The 18,334-nt window shown below is 42.4% G+C and overlaps 1 protein-coding gene across 1 annotated transcript in view; it reads left to right on the top strand.

The window, feature by feature from the left end:
* Positions 1–18,334, top strand: part of Kcnq3 (potassium voltage-gated channel subfamily Q member 3) — a 270,990-nt gene that overhangs the window by 245,289 nt on the left and 7,367 nt on the right. The window contains exons 9-12 of the mRNA XM_038342986.2: positions 3,102–3,128; positions 14,884–15,086; positions 15,994–16,096; positions 17,945–18,076. Coding sequence (XP_038198914.1) covers positions 3,102–3,128; positions 14,884–15,086; positions 15,994–16,096; positions 17,945–18,076 — 465 coding nt within the window. The remainder of the gene's footprint in view (positions 1–3,101; positions 3,129–14,883; positions 15,087–15,993; positions 16,097–17,944; positions 18,077–18,334) is intronic.

The following is an 18,334-nucleotide window of genomic DNA, read 5'->3' as shown; positions in this document are numbered from 1 at the left end:
CATTGTGAACACTGAGTAGCAAGATGAATGGTTGATGATATTAGGTTCTACTTACCGATCAGTGACCTAGGACTCAGAGTTATTGGACATTTTGATAGTCTTTCCTTGCTGCCTGGATTCTAAAGCAGGCTCTTCCTTTTCAGTGTTTTGGTGCTATGGTCTGAGTCTAGAGTTCTGGATATAGGCAGATGCTAGACTTTTAGAACCCCAGACTTAGGAGAGAAGGTAAAGGCACAGTTAGCTCATCCATGGGTAGGGTCTACTCTGAGATATGTTGACTGAAGTATGTTGCATAAACAAGTACCTGCCATTTCAGTGAACAACCCAACAGTTGGTAAGTGCCTCTCCCAACACCTACGTGACTCTCTCACACACTCTCACATGCTCAGTATAAGATCTATGACTGGTTTATGAATACGGCTTCTATTGATCCATCCACTCTCACCACCATATTGTACTAAGGATTTAAGGAAGTTTAGCCAACAAGATGGCTCAGTGACTAAAGGCATTTATTACTAAGCCTGATGACATGAGTGTAATACCCATGTAGAAGGAAAGAACTGTCTTCCACATACATGTGCATGCACACACGCACGCACACACACACACACATTTATCAATCTATTTTTAAAGATTTAAGGGAATAGAATGGACCTGGATTTATGTGCTCCATTGCTTTATTTAAAACTTTTACAATCAGTAATCAGAAATAGCATAAAATGTGAAATCAGACCATGACCTTTGAGAACTGTAAGTCCATCCCCAGAAAACCTTCCCTGCCTCACATTCATTGGGCGTTCGCTTCCCAGGAAGGTCTGATGGCATGAGCCAAGGTAAAAAGCGCTAAGAAGGGAGAAAAGAGAGAGGGTCTGAGAAAGATAAAGGGGACTGATAACTGTGGGAGAGGTAAGAGCAATAGATGAATAATTAAAGGAGTAAGTCTGAGTTACTCACTGTATCTTCTAACTTAATTAAACTTACTTGCTCGGATGTTGCTAATTGTGTTTCTAAACCTCTACTGCTGCTATTATTGATTAGGAGCAGGGACATCATAAATCAGAGCCTTCCTAAAATGGGCCAGTATCCCCCTTTAAAATAACAGAATGACCTTGGGCTCAAATCCAAGAACATGTGTACCCAGACCAAATGTAGAGCCACGATGATTTTCATTAGCTGTGCATCCCAAGGCCTTGGCAATGGGCCTATTCTTTTTGGTTGATTTATTATAAATACAACATTGTCCTGACTGTCAGACACTTGAAGGCTACATTGTGCTGCAGACAGCTGCTGTGATATGGGAATGGCTTTTAAACTAAGAGGGAACATTTCTTTCTTGTTTTGTTTTTCAAGGACAAAGTACAAAGTCACTAGAGAAACTCACTTAGCAACCACTCTGAAATGAGACAGTCCTTTGGGAAAAGAATGTCCCTGAATGCCAACCCACACCATATGCTAATGACAGAGAAAAAAGCAGGTACACTAATGTGTCCTCACCTACCTCCCAAAAGATTTTTTTTCCTTTTATTTACTTCTTCTTTAATAATAATTTTATTGAGATACATTTCACTACCTAAAAGAGGATAAGACAGTATAGTGATTCTGACTATAGTCTCAAAGTTGGGCATCATTCAACACGCTAACTCCAGAGCAATTTTGTTATGTCAGAAAGACATCATGTCTTTGTTTGTGGTTTTTCGTGGTCCTCTTTTTCTCCATTCCTGTGGCCATTTTTATAAGTGAAGAGACAAAACACCCATACTAATACCTAATACTTGATAAAATTCAGCAAGTACATGCTGGAAGAAAGATTGGAGCCAAGTTCTTCTGCCCAAAGCTCTTGTTCTTCCATTGTGTGTCTGGGAAGAAATGACTATTTAGAGAGAAGTAAGTGTTGCTCTGATCCATCCTCACCTGCATCCCACAGGATGGGTCAAGGCTTATTTGTCTAAACAATGCCTGTTTCTGAAGGGACTGGTGTTGTAACTTTGAAACTAAGTAAGGTGTATGTATGACAGTGTCTGTCTTGGTACCTGATTCATGGCAGGTTATGATTCAATCGACAATAATTAAGTCTGCCTCGGTGATGTCTATGTATTCAAGTCGAGCAAAAGGGAAAGAAAGACACTGATCTCTGAAATTATAGTCTTAGGAAACCACTGTGAGTAACACCATAGCGAGAACACCCTGTCTGAATTGAGGCCCAGCCCCAGTGGACTTGTTGGATGAGCAAGACTGCTCCAAGTAGAGAAAATGGGTAGGGGATTCTAGGCAGAACTGAGCAGACTCAGAGTGGGGAATATGTAGCCAGCATGTTCAGCGGGCCCTGTCACTATAGGGCTTTCTCTGGAGATGCTCTGCCTAGGGTAAGATATGAACTCTACTGCTTCACGTCTAAGACCACAGGCATTTTTTTTTTTTTTGGTTTTTTCGAGACAGAGTTTCTCTGTAGCTTTGGAGCCTGTCCTGGAACTAACTCTTGTAGACCAGGCTGGTCTTGAACTCACAGAGATCCGCCTGCCTCTGCCTCCCGAGTGCTGGGATTAAAGCACAGGCAATTTTTAAACTTCTTTGTCCCTCAACCTTCTCAACAGAAAAATGATATAATGGTATTTACCTCTTAGAGTTATTATAAGGATTAATTGACAAATCCATAAATAACACTTAAAGTAGTATCTGGTAAGAGAAGAGACATGAAATAGTTTACTGTCCAGTCACCAAGCACCCTGGTAATGCTATTGACCATGATGGCAGAGAGGGTGGGAGTACAGCAACTACTATTGGCAGTCTTGATTTCCTGATCCGTCTCTACCAAAAAAGAAGTCTTATGAGCCAAGCAATGAATCCTGGGGTTGAGTAGGCACTCATCTGTTTTCTCAATGAATGAGCAACTAAGGCAAACTGAGGAGCACAGGAGCATGGGGCACATGACAAAACCTGCCTCATTCTTTGGTTCCCTTCCACACCCACCATCTTGTGCCAGAATATTTCTTGATTCCATTTGTCCTGTTCTACCTTCTGAGTGAATGCTGAGGCAGACTGTGGGGCAAGAGGCAACCATTTCATGTCATTTACATTTTTTTCTTTTTCTCCCCGTTCTATAGGAAAGAGCAGCTGGAAGCAGCAGCCAGGTACATTTCTGATTATGAAACCCTTCCTTTCACCATTGTTTTGGGGAAAGGGTTCAGTTATGCATGGGGGAAAACTGCTAGATAATGATGTTGGTCCTAGCTAGTCTGTGATGCTTACTCTGTTGCTGAACACAGTTTCCTCTACCATTTCCGTGCCATATTAAGTTAAGAATAACTTAATATGAATAACAGCAACAGCTGCATAGTGAATGTCTGTCTCCTCAAGCTGGGCTCTGAGCAGGTTATCACACTTGATCCTTACAATTATCATGTGAGATAAGCCCTATTATTCTCCTTTGGAGATAAGTAGACTGGGACTCAGAAAGGTTCACCTACCCCTTCAGATTCATACAATTTGGCAGCAAAACCAAAATTTTAAGTCAGATCTAAATCTGAAAATCTTTGCCACTGGTGCTGGAGAGATGACTCAGTGGTCAAGGGTACTGATTACTCTTCCAGAAGACCAGGGTTCAGTTCCCAGCCCCCAAACATCAGTTAGCAACTGTCTGTAACTCCAACATCTGACACCCTCCCATTGACATACATGAAGGCACAACATCAATGCGCATATTTTAAAAAGTTTACCATTGTACTTTTCTCTATTTGTGTCTTGGGCTCACGGCACAGATGACACTTCAGAAAACAAACAGAGACTGCAGTTCGTGATCCCCATAACCATGAGGGTTTCTAGTAAGTCATGTGCACTACAGTAGCAGCAGAGGTGAGAAGAGGTTCAGGGTTATGTAGGACTGCTTTTCTCAACTTCTTACCCCTCTGTAGGAGGTGTCCAGCATCTGGACCCTGATCTAGGCTATAAAGCAAGATGATTTACTTTGGCAAAATGTGTGAAATGATAAGAGATATCAACACACTCCTCAGAATAGTACTTGGTTTAAACTTATGGGGTGCTTTCTGTACCTTTCCATTTAGCATCTTTGAACTGTAGTTAACTGTAGGTGAAATCATGGTTAGAAGTACTGTATATTATTCCAAATACGTATTTAATTTTCTGGTTCCGGTTAAATTGGGGATCAAATCGGTGCATGCGAGTCTTTTCTAAGGGTGCTTCTCTGGGTGTAGGAAAGAGGTTCTTTGAAAGACAGCTACCAACATGTTTGTGCCTTTGCAAGAACTCTCCTCTCTGTCAAGGTGCAAAGGAAAATCTATTCCCTAAATTTTTAGGTTTGAACTTAGGTGTTTGATGGCTCATCCTCCTCAGAGAAGATTATAGTTGGTGATAGAAGCCTTTCAATCCTCTTTATCCACTATTTGAACAGTCATCAGGCAGGGCTGGTAGACTGGTGAGGGAGATGAAGGGAGCAAATGTAAATACACAGCCTGGCGTAGGAGACAAGGATCTTGAGGAAGGGTGCCTTCACTTCCTTCATCCAAGAAGGAAGGGTACAAGGTGACAATGAAATGCTCAAACATAAGCCAATGCTTTAAATGAAAGTTTACTCCTGTTCACTGATCGGCTTGTCTATTGGCTTTCCACTCTTACTTTATGGTTAACTCCATATAGTCAGGGTGAGGTCTGAAGTTCATTCTATTGCTTCCTCCTCGAACAAACAGCCCACAGGTTGCTTTGACATCTTGAGGAAACAGCTGTTTCCTGTTTCTTTCCAGATCCAGATATAGTCTTAAGGGTAAGCAGGGGAATCATTTAGTCATCTTATTGGTAGGGACTCACATTCTTGCCTGCTTACAAAATGATTGTTTATTTGGGGCTTTCTTGATTGTTTTGATTCACGTGGACTTGCTTGTAGAACATAAGCCCAGCTGAGTTCATATAGTTGACTGACTATGGTTGCCTCTGATAATGTTATGCTTCTTTCTTGGTGTGTACAATCCTGTGATTAACCCAAATGAAAAGAGACAACTCCTGTGATTGGCTCACAGATAGGTGAACACTTAGTATGCCGTGCTGCACGACTCTTAAAAAATTGGAAGCAGTTGGCTCCTCCCATCTCTTCCCATCTGGTTTGAATATATCCATTGTGATGGTCTTGGTTGGGATTCAGAACTTTCATAATAAATCATATAAGTATGCATATAGAGATTATATTATGCACACACATAGTATTGAAGCTAAATCTATGCCTGAAATATAAATGTACCCCATAAATATTTGATGAGTGGATAAATACTAATCTATTTTATCTCCATGTCACTTTCAAGGAGTTGATCTGAAGTGCTCACACATCTTGCAATGTCATCAACACAGAAATAGCCAGAGTAGGGCTTTCATCCTCCTTCCACCCTGTTAGGAAGGAGTCTCCCTAAAGCATAGGTCGTTAATGCCCTCCCTCGGTGTTCCTGGATACAAAGTGAGCTCAGTTAACCCAGCGGACACATGATCTGGTATAGAGCGGTCTCCATCGTCCAAGAACTCCTCTCATATGACTTCATGTGACTCTCTTGTCAGTTTCTCTTGGGATTCCGCCTGATGTCCCTTGCCAAAAGTGACCTTCTTTGACTCTTGACTCTCACTCTATCAGTGTCTTTTCCTTTGATTCTGCTTCAGTGTCCTTCACAGTACAAATGATTACCAAATATACTTGTTTCTTAACTACTTTTTCTCATCGACTGGATACCTCTGAGTCACCTAAACATAACCTGAAAATCTGGTCCCCTTTATGTACACACACAGTGAAAGATAGACTATTTCCCCCTCCCATTAATGGTAAATGAATAGCAAGTAGAAAAAAAAACAGTCATTCTCTATGATAGTCATAAAGTCCATCCATTAATTTCAAAGTTTTAGTAATAATATTGCACCAAGGAACATGAATATTAAGCCTTACTAAATGTAGATGGGTAAGAGGGTAGATATAAGATGGATAAATTAATGAACCAATAGATAAATCGATGGATAGAGGATGTATGAATGGTCAGTGAATGAAAGTATGGGTAGTGGGTGAATGAATTAATGGACAAAGTCTATATTATACAAGTATCATAAAGTCAATTTACACTCCTTTAACCTAGAAAAGAAATGTAATAGCTGACATATCCATTGAGGGAGGGTCAGAGGCCTCTGGGAACTAGGATAAAGAGAACTTTCTGTATTTCTCTTTCATATTTTATCTCCGATCATTCCAGGATGAGTTCACTCTCACAGCTGACTTTCCATGTACTGATTAATCTGTGTAAGCTAATAAATCCAAAATAAGATATGTTTTCTTCTTTCCTATTTAGACTTAATACCCATGAGCCAGAGAAAAACACAGAGAACCCTACAAGTTGACCCAATTTGTCATATATTCATACCTTGGACAATTTCTTTCCGTAGAGAATAGGGACTACTGCTGGCCAATCCCTGTTGTATGTTTCTACAAGTTAGAGTGAAGTAAACTACTAAAGATCACGAACTCCATCACATTCACTTGGGTGAAGTGAGAAAATAGAGAAAATAAATTCCTGGATGTAATAGGGTGTTTCCCTTTCCCATTAATGGTAAATGCATAGCGAATAGGAAAAAACAGTCACTCTCTATGATAGTCATAAAGTCCATCAATTTATTTCAAAGTCTTAGTAATAATATTGTACCAAGGAACATCAATATTAAGCCTTACTAAACTTCATTTATTCTACGGTGTGTTGGGAGAGACTAGTATTTTATGTTCTGGCCACCACTTTAACCATCAATTGTAAAGTGTTCAGCATATAGGCGTCAAGCATCCTGCTGGTAATTAGGATGTCTTTGTGAAAGAAACTAGAAGTTCTAAATTCTAAGAACAGATAACTATGTTGACAACTGCTTGCTTGAACCCCATTGTTCAATTTGTATTTTCAAACAATTTACTCTGAATAACATCCTTCAGAATGTGTATTTGTCTTTGAAGAACAAAAACGTCATCCAAGAAACCTTCCTTTTCTCTTGCCTGGTGATTATGTCATTCTCATTTAGCAGAAGATTATTCTTTGTATCAAAGGATTTAAAGTAATGACTCTAACTTAGAAAGAATGAATATTGTCTTCCAGGTAGGGTTCTGTGTACATCAAACCTCACAGCCACCCTATGATCTAAATAAAACTGTTTTTAATCCTCATTTTATACATAATAACTGAGATTCAAAGAGATAACATCTTTGTAGAGTGTCTGTAAATAGAAATACACAAAGAAGGGCTTGGACTCAGATGGTTTACATCCACAGGTCCTGGTCCCAAGCACAGTGCTAACCAATCCTTGCAGTTGCTTCCTTGGTCACTTCAGGTGTCCCTTTGCTTGTTTGTTTTCCTTTACCCTGTCTTGGCTCACAGAGCTGAAGCCCTTGCCAGAAGAGGAGGCTATAGAGGCCCGAAAAGGCACGGAGCCAGAACCCGCTGTGCAAAAACAGAGCATTCAGCCCGGTGCTGCCATTCATTCTTTAGCTCTCACCCTGACATCACCACATGAAATTCAACTCATAGTTAGGCGTGCTGTTGGCAAGAAAGTCCGTCCAGACTTTCCCAGTGATTGGGAAAGGGAAGAGGAATTTTGATAGCAGTTAACCAATCCCCTAATTTTGCTGATGAGACAATTGCTACCCAGTGCAAAACAAGAGGTTTGAGTATGACCCCATACAATTAGTATTTTGTCCTGCTGTCTGGACCAACAACACTATCTCAAGCAGCCCAATATTAGAGGTGCTGAAGTGAGATTTGGGCCAAAGTGGTGTATCCCGAGTGATCCCTGACATGTTGTAGAGGCTTTGCCTCCATTTTTCCTGAGAAATAATTGGGGCATCATGGCTATTTATAACACACCTTTACAGTGAATACTGATTAGGTTGGGACATAGATGTTAGAGAGGAATCAATACATCGGTTTTATTGAAGTGCTGACTCTGGGCCTGACATTTCATAATACACCCCACCGAGTCTGGCTTTGAGAGCAACACTGGGACAAACTAGACACTGCCCCAGCCACCACAGTAAGGATGTGGGTGTCATGGCCTTGGTGGCATCATGATTCAAGGAAAGCTGGAGGAAAATCACATAAGGACAGTGATCATTAAAATGTAAGCTACTCCATCAAACAATGCTGAACAGTATCCATTCACACTTATGATCCTTCTCCCATGGGAGGAAACTAATTGAATTCTTCTGGGTTCTTCAAAGAGCATGGAAACCCCATTTTTATGTCTGTGAAAATGTGGAAAAGGAGGTTCTTCTCTATACATGCCTCATGTATTGTCTCTCCCCATGATCTCTTCATTCCTTAAGACAGCAGAACTTGGCACAGCTCTCCTGGTTCCACAAGTCTGAAGGCAATAGTTATTCAGCCATCCAGCTGTCACTGATAGATATATTAGTGTCGTTAGCAAGCCATAACAAATTACCATGAACTGGATGAGTGAATGATTTAAAGAACTGAAATTTACTGTAGTTCAAGAGGCTGGGAAGTCTGACCTCAAGATGTCACCCGGACCGTGCTCCCTCCAAAGACTTTTGAGCATGGTCCTTCTCTTCCTAGCTTCTCGTGGTCACTGGCAATTCTTAGTTTTCCGGCATTCCAATCCATGCCTCTACCTTCTCACAGATTTTTTTTTCTGAGTAAATCTGTGCCAAATCTCCATTTTATTTTTATTATAAAGATACTACTCATTGGAATAAGGATGTGCCCTGTTCCAGAATGACTTAAATATGGTTACATCTGTAAAAAAAAAATCACACTCATAGGCATAGTTTAGGTCTTGGACTTATTTGGACGAAGAGACAATTCAGACTTCTATTGTTGCAATCATATGGATAAAATTCTTTTCCTCTACTCAGATAGAAACTGTGGCCAAAGATGTTAGTCTTTGGTGTCTCTTGTTTCCCTGGGTATTTGGTGTGTGATATCAATGAGTGTTGAACAATAGGTAGATGAGAGTAGCTGTGCGTGGAACCCTCTGATACTGAAGATTCATGAGGCTTCTGGTATTGGGACCATTGGGTCCTACAAGTGTCACCACTCTTGTGTGATCCTATGAAGTCAATATTCTCCATTCCTTTAGTATAGTGGCTGTTGAACCTTCCAGGAAGGGCTAGCTATGGGGATTCTTCAGGGTTGACAGCAACCAGTGTTACCTATCTCTGCCTGAGAGGTGTCTGTTTGAAATCTTTGATCCTAAAGATTCAGCTGTTCTCTGGAACCCTGTAGGTGACCAGGACTGGCAGTTTTTCCTTCTCTGCCTCCTCCCTGCTTTACCCATTGTCGGTTCTCAGCTCCCCACTCTCTCTCACCATCCTCTACCCCAGCAGCTTTTCCTTCACACTGGCGCGCTCAAACTCATCTGTGTCTTCTTCAGCTGGGAGTCTCCTCACTGTCTTGCTCCTTTCTTAGCCTGTGCTGCTTTGGCCACGATCTTCCTGCTGCCTGTGCCATCACTACCTCAGTACTGTCTCTGCTGTGTGCTTTGTGTTACCAGCTCAGCCCACAGCTAGAAGCCCCTCATTGGACCAAATGTGACGACAACAGACGGGTCAGTCCTCAGAGACTCCCTCCTGGTCACTTGCTCAGGAAGCTTGAACATCTTGTTTATATAGCCTGAAAGTCCATTCTTGGATTAATCACAGTCAGTAGTTTTAGCCCAATCATAGCCTTGCCTTGTCAGCACCTCTGTGAGTGAGTCATGGCTAATGATATAAACTATTTAAAACAGCCCTGGATGACCCTGAGTCTTGTCATGTAGTTTTTAAGTTCATCCATGGGCAGTTCAAGATGTCTGGCCATGGTATGAGGGTGTTTTGGCTGACTGCTTAACTGACAGTCCTTTTGCTCCAAACAGCTAAGGGAACTAGAGATGATAGACTCGCTGCTAAGTAGAGAATTGGGTTGCCCTGTCTCCCAAAGTCTGCCTTTATGCAGGAAAATGAGTAGCAGAAGGAATGCTGACAATCAGAACTTAAATAATTTATCATTAGCACTGAGTAATTTTAGCAGATCTGAATAGGCTTTAATAGTATCCCACACCGACTTGGTGCCCTAGAGAGATGTGGGCCTATGTTTTCCATCCCACTCCTTCTACACAAGAGCGTGATGAGCTTGTGCGCGACAGGAACTATCAGAATCAAGGTGTGAGACTTGAAGTGGACACTTTTACAATGATAGTATTCATTATAACAGCATACCAGTGAAGACTGGGAAACTTAGCTGAGATGAAAACACAACAGCAGAGAACCATACAGTGACAATATTCTGAACCCATCTGCCTGGGTCCCTGCAGATCCATAGTCCTTTGTATTTTGGACTCAAAATAACCAGGTACTAGAATTAGGCAGTAATTATGGGAGTTAGAATTGACTCCTCTTTTTGTATTCTGTGTCTTCATGTTACCCCAACTTAACTCCTATTCCACATGCGACCCCAACATAACCACTTGAGTCTCTTTGTTACCCAACACAACCTCCTGTGTCCCCATGTCACCCTAACACATATACCACACATAATGAATGATTTTTTTAAAAAAAAAAAAACTCTCCTTTTGGTTGACACCATACACTTTTACCCATCATAGATCTATTTATCCTCTTATTCCGTGAATCAAAAGATTGTCCTCTGTACCAGGAACCATTTAGCACCTGAGGATAGAACAACAAATAAAATAGACACAATCCTGATCTGCCTCCTTGTCAAGATGCCTGTCAGTCTTTTGAAAGCTAGAGCACATGTGAAACTCCATTTTGTGTTTCCTCTCAACATCCAAGTCATTTCCCACTTGAAAGTGAACATCATCATTCTCCCACATGTACCTCTAAATGCCAGGCGTGGTTCCCCTCACACCTGTCCAGAATTCCCCAGGAAAGACAATTGCTAGTTCTCCACATGGTGTCCAAGCGCTGTCTCCTTTCCCCTATGGCCACCTCGTCCACACCATCATCATCTCTTGCATGTAAAGGTTTCAGTGCCTTTCTCATTGACTTCCTAGTTTTGTCCTTGTTCTCCTCCAGTGCATTCTAGTGATGCACACAATTTATGACATGTCTTCTTGATCTGTCATAACCAGATTGGAACCACATCCAGGTTCAGCTTAGTCACCAGTGTACACTCAGCAAGTTATCAGGGGAGCCTAGAACTCACAAGGTGTTGAACACACTTTCCTGAATTAGAAAAATACATTAGCTTCATTTTACAGAGGAACGTGGTTCACTGAGCTTATGACTTACCCCAGTTGAACTAGTCACTGATGAGCAGATTTGAACCATTTATCTCATTCCAACATCTACCCTCCTTCCACAACATAGCACACCCTCATTCTACTGAAGCTATATGTATGTTATGAGCAAGAAAATCAATTTTTTATTTATTCCTTTATTCAACAGAATAAAAAAATGTTTTTAGTCCTGGTGATGTGCCAGCACTTGCTGATGTTGAATTTGCAACTGGACAAGGTCATCTCAGCCTCAAAGCTTGTTTGCAGGTTTATCACCTCCAGCACCATCAGTGGGACAGATAATTCTTTGTTGTGGGTTCTGTCCTTTGTCTTGCACTCCGTCCTTTGCCTCTATCCCCAAGAGGCCAGTAGAGTTCCCCACGTTGTTATTGTTTACCCAAACTCTCTCTAGATGCTGTCGGTGAACTCTGAGAACATCTTATTTAGCAGATGTGTCATCAGTGAGTCAAACTTTGAATGACAGGGGCCAAATACCATGGATGGAGACAGTCTTAGCGCATGCCAGGGGAATACTGAATGTGGATGTTGTTTTGAACATCTGGATGTGCTGAAATATCATCCTGGAGGTTAATACTCAGGAGCTAGGCAAAGTTTCAGATGAGAGTAATGGTAATTCAGAAGTAAGAAGAGATGGTGGTTCTCCAGGAAGACATTAGATCTCATCAAAGATCTGAATACCAGATAGCTGTGTGACACTGAGCGGGACAGAGTTCCCTGGGTTTTACAATCAGTTGTTGGAATCCAGGACTTGTATCTGCCAAGAGACAACCTTGATGTTACATTTCCATCCCCACTTGATCTATTTCCAGTTTTTCAAATCCAGGCGTGGAGATTATTTGTCTGCATGTAATCAGGGACTCTTGCTTTCCCAGGAAATTGCTGTCAGCAGCTTCTCCACTCTCCTCTAAGAACAGGGCCTGGATTATGTATGCACTGGGGGTCCATATGCAGAAGGGCAGAGATGAGTGTTGAGTTTCAGTTACCAGCTTTGCTTTTCATTTCATTTTCCTGTGGGGTCTTGGATTTCAGGCAACCCAATTAAGAAGTAAGCTGAGCATCCTCTTTGCTAGAGGAAGAATTTTGTAAGCCTCTTAGGTGCGGGGGCTGAGGCTTCTGTGCCAGTGTATCCGGATTCCTGAGACAGTCTGAAGTGTTATCCGTGACCAGTGGGCTGTTAAATGACTGTGGCCAAAGCAATTCAGACTCTCAGGAATAGCAGTGAAGCATCTGGCTTCCAAGAAAATGAATCCTAAATCTCAGAACTGCTAGCAGAAGAGGATCTTCTTCTTATCCTTCTGAAGATCAGAGGTCATGATGAAATTTCAAGTCAGGACAAAGAGGCGTCATTAATTTTGTCCTCATTTAGTTGATCTATATTTAAGATCTTCACATTTTAGCTTTTACCAAGGCAGAGTGAGCTTGGAGACAAGCATTAAGTAAATATAAAATGCTATATAAATAAATCCCCTAAGCTCATCTCACTTCATATACATTTTTAAACTAAAACACCAAACCCTGCCTTTATGCCCCAGGGAATTATATTGATCCTTTCCACACATGTCATCAGCCTTCTAATGCATCTACGGGAAGAGGATTATTTTCCAATATAGCGATGACAGCCAGTGCTTAGTGGAGGCTTCCTGTATCATAGATGGGGATAAGTACTTTCCATGCATTATCACATTTAACATATAATAAGCCCTGTGAATGAAAATAGAAGTTCACCATCTTGCTCATAAGGAATCTGGCAACCAGAAAAAATGCAGTTATATGTCCTACGTCAGTCACATGGGTTATCAAGTTGTATCCACCCAGCCTCATTTTGACCTGAAGTTCATCCTGAGGTAGGCCAGCTATCCACAAGTGCCAAGTAGGGGCTGTTTCTACTTTATGACTTTGTGGCAAAAACTGATATGGAAATGCACAGTCTTCATAAATGTGTTAAACATCAGACAGAGGAAACCACATGCCTTTGGGGGATCAGAGCCCTGAATTTCCATGAAGGCATGGTTAGCTATAGTTTAAAAAGCATGTAATAATGAGGTTGACTGACATGGCAAGAAAGGGCACTGGCAAACAAGAAAAGCTTGTTGTGCATCTTGGGAAGTGGGATGTAGAGCAGAACACATATGCTGCAAATGGTCAGGTGGCTCAGAAGCCAAAGGCATGTGCCAACAAGCCTGGTGCCTTGCATTTGACCTCCAGGACCTATGCTGTAGAAGGAGAGAGCTAATTCCTTCATATTGTCCTCTGACCTCTACATGTACACAGTGGCACACATGGTTGCATACACACAGCGTAAATAAACCCAAAATATTTGATGTAATGTATAGTTAGAGGAGAAACATTGTACTGAAACAAAGCTTATGAAATCCAGTGTTGAGATGGAGTCAAGCAAGAGCTTCTCTGTAGTGAACCTTATGGTCTTCATACCTGGTTCCAGGTTAAATGTGCTCACCATATTGGATCAGGGATGAGTTTGTTACATTAATGATGGAAAGTGATGCTAAGTTTTGATTGGAAGTTAGTGATTTAAAAGTGTTCTTTTCCCATCAAGGCTCATGAACCCCCTAGGTTCTATCAGAGGAATCTGTTTGTGGAAAGCAGGTTAAAAAGTCCCTGCTTTGTGTAATTTATGTCATTCGTTTATGTTTGGTTCATTTATGTGTGATGAGAATTTGCCTGTGCGCATCACTATAAAGAGAAAAGGGAAGTTACTGGTATAGAGAAGAGCATGAAGAAAGAAGTAACTCAGTCTTGCCCATGGAAGGTCCATTCCAAGCAACTGCAGATAATAGTGAATCCTATTGTTCTGTCTTTTTCCTATACATGCATACTAAAATGAGGTTTAATCAATTAGGTATTGTAAAGACTAATAAAGATAACCAGTAAACAATTATGAAACATGTAAGTGAGTGTACCCTCCTGCTCTCACTTTATACCCCCACCCAACTATAGGGTAATTAATTTTTTTTGGTTTTTCGAGACAGGGTTTCCCTGTAGTTTCTAGAGCCTGTCCTAGAACTAGCTCTTGTAGACCAGGCTGGCCTCGAACTCAAAGATCCGCCTGCCTCTGCCTCCCGAGTGCTGGGATTAAAGGCATGCGCCATCACCGCCCGGCTATAGTGTAATTTTTAGAGTGGTTGTCTGCAGGTCCTTGAAGTTGCTTTGGTAAAGGATACTGCTGTGTATCTTGCCCCAGGTTTAGGTTCCAAATAAGCATAGATGGAAATCTGGGGACACTGGAAATTTTCTCACAGTGTAATCAGTTGTAAAAACTCTGAGCTAAAATTAAGATATGAGTTCCTGCCCTATTAAATTACTATCTGCTGTATCTGGTTAGCTCCCAAGGTGCACAGTTCCCACGCACCCTCAGGTTGGCTTCCTAAGTGCAAAGTACCCCTGCATCCTCAGGTTGGCTCCCTACGCACACAGTTCCCATACATCCTGAGGTTGGCTCCTAGGCACACAGTTCCCCTGCATCCTCAGGTTGGCTCCCTAGGCGCACAATTCCCCTACATCCTCAGAAGGGAATGTGAGTCTTTGTGGAGGGGTGGGAAGTTACAAGAACCTGCACTGAAGGAGGAAAATTGTTCACTTTTGCTTATTTTGTAGCCAAAAGCTGGGTCTCTTGGATCGGGTTCGCCTTTCTAATCCTCGTGGTAGCAATACTAAAGGAAAGCTATTTACCCCTCTGAATGTAGATGCCATAGAAGAAAGCCCTTCTAAAGAACCAAAACCCGTGGGCTTAAACAATAAAGAGCGTTTCCGCACCGCCTTTCGCATGAAAGCCTACGCTTTCTGGCAGAGTTCTGAAGGTAACATCCTTCTATCTCTCTCTCACCCCCTCGTCCGTCTCCTTCCTCACCTTCCCTCCACTAAAGATCTCCCGCATCCACAAAGCAATCTCTCCCATCCCGCCCTCAACCAACTTCTTGTCTCACTTTGTCTCTCGTGGGCTGAATGCATCAGTGACATAGTTCATGACTCATAAGTGAGGAAGCTTCCCAGTGGGTTAGGCTATCGTCACCTCTGCGCTCCAGTGCAAACCTTTTCAAGGAGTCTTAGGATCCGCACTGTGCCTTGAAAGGGAAACCATGATGAGGGCAACAAGAAGGATGCAGAGAAACAGGTACAGCCATCTGGAAAGATGCATACCCCCCCCCCCCCAGGGATGGAGAAGAGGGTCAGAAGTAATACCGTGTGTGTTGGGTACTATGGGAACGATGGCCTCAAGCACCTCTCTCACTTAGCAGAAGGGAAGACAAGAAGGAAAATGTTGTTCTAGGTGTTTGAATCCACCAAACCCTTGACACTCATCCTGTTGTCCCTGCCTCTCTGACACCTCCAAGTTTCAAAATGGTCAGAAAGTGGCCTCCCCAGGTCACAAGCAGTGTTACTGACAGGACAAGAATTTTAACTCAGGTGTGTCTGAGTCTGAGGACCACACCTGTATTTTTGGCTGCTCATGTGATCACCCACACCTGCAGACACCACCAGAATTGCTTGCTGGCCTTCTCCTCCAAGCCGGTTCTGACCTAGTCATAGCTCTGACTCAAACTTCTGTACCTCAAAGTGGGGATGCCAAGGAAGGATAAATGGTGTCACAGTTGGGGTCCACAATGTGGGGTGACTAATATATGTACTGGAGATTCTGGTTCCACCGTGGTCTTTCATATTTTCCATTTATGATGTATTAAATTAACATATATGTCTCCCTCACAGATGCTGGGACAGGCGATCCCATGGCAGAAGACAGGGGCTATGGGAATGACTTCCTCATTGAAGACATGATCCCCACCCTGAAGGCTGCCATCCGAGCTGTCAGGTAATGGCACCTCTCCCCAACTACAGTTACATATAAGACAGAAAGGCAGTTAGGTAGATGCATCTGTTACATTTGTTGCTGACTGATCAATTCCATCCCCCCCAAAAAAAGCCCAGTTTATCAAACTGATCCAGAGGGTGCTCTGCTGAGATACTCTTGCTCCCATCTCTGCACACAAAATTTTACCATCTTTCAGATGTCTTAATTCAAGAGATGGTAACTCTTTTACATGTATATGAAATATATTATATATACATATACATACACACACACACACACACACACACACACACACACATAGCCAGTATTATTGGTTTTGTGATCCCTTGTTCTTCATCTCAAGAATTCAGTGTTGCCATCTTAGCATGTAAAACCACATGTGTCTTAAGTGAGGGAGCATTGACTGGGTTCCGTTAGAACATTCTGGTCAAGCACAGGCAATAGGCAGATCTGACCTCCAAGCCACCACCATTCAGTGGCTCTGCTTCAGGGGAGCTAGGTAAAGGGCAAGTTTAAATTCTGTGTTGTGATGAGGAAACTAGTCTATATGACCAAATTGTCTTTAGTAGCTGCAGCTGTGGTTTAAGACAAAATGTACTTGAACTGTGCCACTCAAGAGACATATGCCAATGGGGACTGGAAGAGCCTGGCAAAGGCAGGACCTCCTGAAACTACAAGTGACTGTAAGCTTAGATTGGCACTATGCACACAAGGCTGGAGTCCTCAGAGGACAGCAGCCTTTAAGAGTGTTATTGATTTGCAGGGAGAGGTATTTGAAGGAGTCCCCATGTTATAATGAACTTGCACAGACTCACAGAACAGAACCTTTCTAAGGAGCCCAAAGCAAAACAATTAGAAGCCGCTGTTCTGGTTTGACCTGGTTTGTTCATTGGTCTGTTTGGGGATTTTGAGATTGAGTTTCATGTAGTCCTGGCTCACCTCAAGTTCACTGTGTAGTCAAGGGTGGCCTTGAACTCCTGATCCTTCTGTCTCTACACTTAAGTGCTGGGATCACAGACATATAATGCCATGCCTAGCTACTATTATGATTTGAGAGTAGAAAGTCCAGGCATTTTCAGACCTGGTCCCCTGTAAGTGGTACAGTTTTGGAAGATTGACATGGGCTTAGCTAGGCAAAAGTTCCGTCTATGGTATAGGGGTGGCCCTTGAAGAAGTTATAGCTTTATCCCTGCTCTGTCTTGAGCTCTCTGTTTTCTGATCTGTGATGTGACCCAGCCACCTTAGGCTCTGGATGGTACCAATTAGATCTGTTTTCTCCTCCACACCTACCCCACCAAACATTCACATAAAACTATGAGCGAAAATAAACCAGTCCTTCCTGAGTCGTTTCTGCCACAGTGAAAGTGAGAAATTTGACAAGTAGTTATCGAGAAGGACAGGCATTAGCCACCCTCAGTTAAAAAGCAGTGTAGCAGAGACAGCAACCAAGAGCCTTATTGACACGGAAGCCTGGCCCTGATCCAGGTCTGGCAGCCTGACCTATGAGACGGGGCATTCTCAGAGCCATGGTTGCTCCTCTTTAGATTGATTAAAAGACTAATCATAAGGAGTGATACTTAGTATCTCTTAGGTAATGAATGTTCAGCAACTGTTCAAAGCTGTTATTACTTCCATTTTTCTAATTGCTCAAATGATTGAAGAAGTGGCACTAGCCAGCCTAATTGACACAAAGGGACAGAACCAGAGCTGAAGGCCAGCACTCTGCCATGCAGGAGCTTCCCCTTCCTTCTTTTCTCCTACCACCTCTGGTGGTTGCTAGATGTGTATTCTGGTTTCCCTCGCTGTCTTCCCTCTGTGGAAAAAAAATGTCTCTCTTTTGCCTCACAGAATTCTCCAATTCCGCCTATATAAAAAAAAGTTCAAGGAGACCTTGAGGCCTTATGATGTGAAAGATGTGATTGAGCAGTATTCCGCAGGACATCTTGACATGCTTTCCAGGATAAAGTACCTTCAGACGAGGTAATATGTTCGAATGGAAGGGCCTGTGCTCACTCAGCTGCTCGGGAATCCATGTGAGATGACCATAAAGTTTTAAGAGACAGGCATTCAGAAGTAATCCAAAATACATCAGAGAAACTTCACGAATGGGAGTGCCCACTGAGCATTGTGGGTGTATGGGCCAATAAATTTTACTCTCAGACTCAGGCTTGGCAAGGTAGAGAGAATAATGAGACCATGGTGACCAGGGGCTTCTGTCCCCTCCAAAGGAGATGATTG

The sequence above is a fragment of the Arvicola amphibius genome, chromosome 9 (genome assembly GCF_903992535.2).
Source record: "Arvicola amphibius chromosome 9, mArvAmp1.2, whole genome shotgun sequence".
Lineage (NCBI taxonomy): Eukaryota > Metazoa > Chordata > Mammalia > Rodentia > Cricetidae > Arvicola > Arvicola amphibius.
This window is presented reverse-complemented; position numbering and strand designations above follow the sequence as displayed.